This window comes from Echinops telfairi, unplaced genomic scaffold, assembly GCF_000313985.2.
Source record: "Echinops telfairi isolate 266 unplaced genomic scaffold, ASM31398v2 ScPeMD7_2;HRSCAF=8, whole genome shotgun sequence".
In the NCBI taxonomy this organism is placed as follows: Eukaryota; Metazoa; Chordata; class Mammalia; order Afrosoricida; family Tenrecidae; genus Echinops; species Echinops telfairi.
Genome location: NW_022103898.1, coordinates 13,705,559 through 13,710,087, shown reverse-complemented (window position 1 = coordinate 13,710,087; position 4,529 = coordinate 13,705,559). Strand labels below are relative to the sequence as shown.

The following is a 4,529-nucleotide window of genomic DNA, read 5'->3' as shown; positions in this document are numbered from 1 at the left end:
CAGCGGCTCGTCAATGTGACCCTCTATCGCCGAGTGGACAAGTGAGTGACCCAGGGCCTGGGGGGCACAGGGAGTGGGGAGAGACCCAGCATCACGTGGGGATGGGGGGCCAGGAGAGCCTGTGGGGAGCTGGTCTGGGTGTCGGGGTCCCATAGGGCGGTCCCCTGATGATGGTGGTAAGGACTTCCCACTTGCTCAGGGGGGCAAGACCCCCACGGGCCGTATCGCCCTTCTTCCGGGTTGTGAGGAAGGCAGGGCAGGGGTAGGATGCCCAGTTCACAGGGGGGGGCCTAACTTAGAGCCCACCTAGGCCCCCAGGCTGCTCGCCTCTCCTCCAGACCCGCCCCCTCCGGCTGCTTCATTTCTGGGCTTGTGTGTACCGCGCATGTGCAGTGGGGGAAGGTGCGTGCATCCTATGGGGACGTGGGTGAGGGGCTGAATCAGCCAGCCCAGGGGCAATGAAACTCCTGCGAGGGAAGAGCGCTCTGAGGAGAGGGCAAGAACGGCAGCTCAGCGCCCAGTGTCGCTGGATGGACCTGCGGAAACTCGTTGCCACGGGTGCCTGCTCTGCTGCGCACGTTTGGAAGTGCAGAGCTACGAGGATGTATCAAGAGTGATCTGGGTAGAGTCTCCTCGTGGAGACTGCCCGCAGGAGGAGCCGGCGCTGGCCTCCGCGTCCACGACCACGGCCACGGCCACAGCCCTCTCCTGCCACCACTCCCGCTTCCACCTTCCTCATCCTCCGGTCACCTTCCCCGTTCCTCAGCCTGTGACCTGCTTCCTAGCCCGGGTAGAGACACAGGCACCCCCAAAAGTGGGGTTCCCCAGAGTCACACACGCAGGCAGTCTGTGTCTGCTACACCCTCTCCCCTTCGAATTCTGTCCAAATGCCCTGTATCTCTCACACTGCCCCCACTGCCCCCACCCCTTCCAGCCTCCTCACCCCTACCCGGGCTCTGCCGATGTCATGTTGTCTCCATGTGATGTTACCAGGTCCTTCTTCAACGTGTCCACTCGCTGGGCAGAAATGGGCCGTGGCCCCTGCCCCTGGGCAGTCTGACGCGTGGCCACCTTTCCGGTTTTCTAATTTGGATCCTCGTTCCCTACGAGCTAACGCATGTCTTCTCCCGGCAGTGACCCTCCGGAGCCAGCGTCCTGCGCTCTCAGTGAGGGCGAGTCCTGGTCAGCCTGCCCATCGCCACCCTGTGTGTCCAGGAGGTGTGTCTTCCACCACGACATCTTTGTCCTCAGCGAAAATGACTATTACTACTTCCAGCCAGAGAGGCCTCTCGGAGCCCAGCTGACCGTGGATCTGACCCAGCACGGTGAGAACCTGGGGTCCCCAGGTGGGACAGTGGTCACCAGGAGGAGGACCAGGGAGCCAGGGTCTTCAAGGGGTGGAGACACTCACTGGGAGTTCGGTCTTGACTTGAGGGATGACTATGGATTCCTCATCATGAGGCTTTGGAGCAGGTACAGCTTGGGAAGGTTCTGGGCAAAGGGCTGGCCTCCTGGTCAGCTTCAGGAGCTAAGAGTGCGATGATCGATTAGTGATGCCTGCCCTGGCTGTGGGCGGGGAGGACTTGCTGCCTGTTGCCCCGGTCAAAGGGATTCTGGAAGGCTCCAGCTCCGACCCGCTGCAGCACACTGCCATCCATGCGCGGGGCACCTGTGTGTCCTGTTCCTGATTTTTATAATGTGCTTGTGAAAGTCATCCCTCCACCATGAGACACAGAAACTTCGAGAAAGCAGCCGCTGTGTCATTCTTGCATGCACCTTCTCATCGGTGCCAACAGACAGGCGCACCCCGCCAGTTGGCAGTGATTCGTGAGAAGCATGTAAAAGTAGTTTGCATGTATGCACTCACTCACTCATTCATCTCCCATCATTCCCACGATTCCCCTGCGGAGACATCTCAGGCCTTGGGGAGAGTGACATTCAACGCCTCTCTTCCCTAAGCAGCCCTCCTTGGGGAAGAGGACAGGAGAAGACAGAAACCATGGGGGGAAGGGCTTACAAAGGGCTCAGGTGGAACACACGCACGGTGGACCACGACTGCAAAAATGGACTCGAACATGCCGATAATCGTGAAGATGGGGCAGGACTGGGCAAGATCTCATTCCGTTGTAAAGATGGCGATCAGTAAGCTGAGCCACTGCCACAGCGACAGATAAAACAAATTGGACAAGAGAAGAAGAAAGAGACTCGACTCCAGGGGAAGGAGAGGGGGGTGGCCAAGGGTCCAGAGCAGGACATTTGTCCTAGGCATTGGCTTGGCCCTGGGGAGAGAGCAGGTGGGGGAAGAGGAGCAGAGTGGACACAGCACAGAGTAACGGGAGCACAGCGCCCTCTGTTGGAAGGAGGCCACAGAGACCAGGCTGTGGGCAGTAAGGCCCCCCAGAGGGAGGAGGCCTGATTGCCTTGAGGTCAGCACCCCGATCTGGGCTCCCATGTTCAGGGCGGGGCACCTGCACAGCTTTGTCCACGTCCTCACCTGATCCCACAGGAGTCACAGGGGACAGCCCGTAGGCAGTGGTAAGCTGTCTGGTCCAGGGTCACTCAGTGGTCAGGGCAGCCCTGGACCTGCAAGCCCTGGTCTGTCCATACAGAAGGCCATAGGGTTCTGCCCACCCCTTACTCCAACCCCACCCTGACTTGTCCTTTGTCTCCTCCCCCTCCAGTCCAGCCCCCTACACCCCAGGACCTGCAGGTCAATGACACAGGGGACCACTTCCTGCTGAGCTGGAGGACGCCCCTTGGGGACCCCCAGAGCCACTGGCTGTCTGAGGGCCACCTGGAGTCTGAGCTGGTCTATAGGCGACTTCAGGACTCCTGGGAGGTAGGGAAGCATGCATGGCCATCTCTGCCCAGCCCAGTGGGACCAGCTGGGCCAGCCTCCTCCAGCTCCCTGTCCCTACAGGAGGCCAGCACCCTCTACTCCAACTCCTCCCAGGCCACTCTGGGGACCGGACAGCTCGTGCCCAGCAGCACCTACGTGGCCCGAGTGCGGACCCGGCTGGCCCCGGGCACAGGGCTCTCAGGGCGGCCCAGTGAGTGGAGCCCTGTGGTCCACTGGGACTCCCAGCCAGGTCAGAGCTGGGGACTGGCTTGTTAGTGGGAGGGTGGGTCACCTCAAGCTCCTGGGGCAGGAGGGTCCTCAGAATCCCCACTGTGCAATGGCTTCCCCTGACCATGGCCACTTCTGTTGAGTTCCCCGACACAGGGCTGTGTCCTGGGTCCTGACTTTTGGACCCTCCATAGCTGGTCCTAACCCCTAAAGTTCAGCCCCCAAACTCTGACATTCAGAGACCCCTCTTCCCTTTCCTATGGGGGAGTTACAGTATGAATGAATGAATGAATGAGAGGTGGAGGAAGGAAGGAATGGAGGAGCATCTCCCTCCACGGAACACTTACTGAGGGTTACAGTGTGAATGAATGAATGGATGAGGGGGGTATGAGGGAACGAATGAGGGAGCACCTCCTGCCATGGGCTCTCACCGAGCACCACAGCATGAATGAATGAGGGGTGGCTGAGGGAATGGACCACGCATCTCCCACAGGCGATGAGGCCCAGCCCCAGAACCTCCAGTGTGTCTTCAATGGAGCCCACGTGCTCAGCTGCTCCTGGGAAGTAAGGTCCGAGGTGGCTCGCTCCATCCCCTTCAGCCTCTTCTACAAGCCCAGCCCAGAGGCAGAGTGAGTGGGCCTCCCTCCTCCCAGCCCTGCCCTGACCCTGGGAGGCCCAGCAGAGGCCCCAGCTCCTGCTGGAGTCTCCCCTCCAGCAGTCCTCCCTCCTCCCGTCCTCACCCCATGGTGCTCCCCAGGTGGATGGAGTGCACCCCAGTGCTGACTGAGATGCCCAGCAGCCCCTACACCCGGCACTGGTGCCAGATCCCAGTGCCTGAGCCCAGCACCCATGGCCAGTACATGGTGTCCGTGCAGCCCAAGAAGGAGGAGAAGTTCATCAAGAGCTCCAAGCACAGTGAGTCTGCCCAGCCTTCTGCGCAGGTGGTTCTGGGACAGAAGCAGAGACTGCTGTGTGACCAGAGTCACCCCGGGCTCCTGCAGGCTCAGCCTGCAGACCTGCCCTTCCCAAATCGACTGAACATCAGTACCACTCATTTGAGTGCCTTCTTGCAGTTCTCAGGAAGGAATAGATTCTGCCCAAACCAGGGCAAGATCCTAAGAAGGGAGACACCACTGAGGACGAGGGGAGAGCTCTTACAGTCCAGTCCCTGTCCCTGGGCCGGGTTCTGCGCTCCCGCCTCGCCGAGGTACGCAGGCCTTCTCTTGTGGCCTCTCTCTCCACGCCTGTACCGAGTCTTCCCTGGACTCCTGTCCTCAAGTGTCCACATAATGAGCCCGAGGTTCACTTCTCCGTTGGGGATGGGCGTGTATGTGGGGAGAGCAGGCTTCCTGACAAGGGCATGTCCCCGATGTCTTGGGAAGAAGGACCCCACCACAAAGAGCCTCCTTCAGGGCTCCATGATGCCCAGGGAGCTCCCACTGCTTGTCAGTGGGTCAGGAAC

At 60.4% G+C, this 4,529-nt stretch overlaps 1 protein-coding gene across 1 annotated transcript in view; it reads left to right on the top strand.

The window, feature by feature from the left end:
- The window catches only part of CSF2RB (colony stimulating factor 2 receptor subunit beta), an 11,432-nt gene that overhangs the window by 2,202 nt on the left and 4,701 nt on the right, over nt 1–4,529 (top strand). The window contains exons 2-7 of the mRNA XM_004700715.2: nt 4–41; nt 1,135–1,325; nt 2,682–2,839; nt 2,921–3,089; nt 3,561–3,696; nt 3,825–3,982. Of these exons, the coding sequence (XP_004700772.1) occupies nt 4–41; nt 1,135–1,325; nt 2,682–2,839; nt 2,921–3,089; nt 3,561–3,696; nt 3,825–3,982 (850 nt within the window). The remainder of the gene's footprint in view (nt 1–3; nt 42–1,134; nt 1,326–2,681; nt 2,840–2,920; nt 3,090–3,560; nt 3,697–3,824; nt 3,983–4,529) is intronic.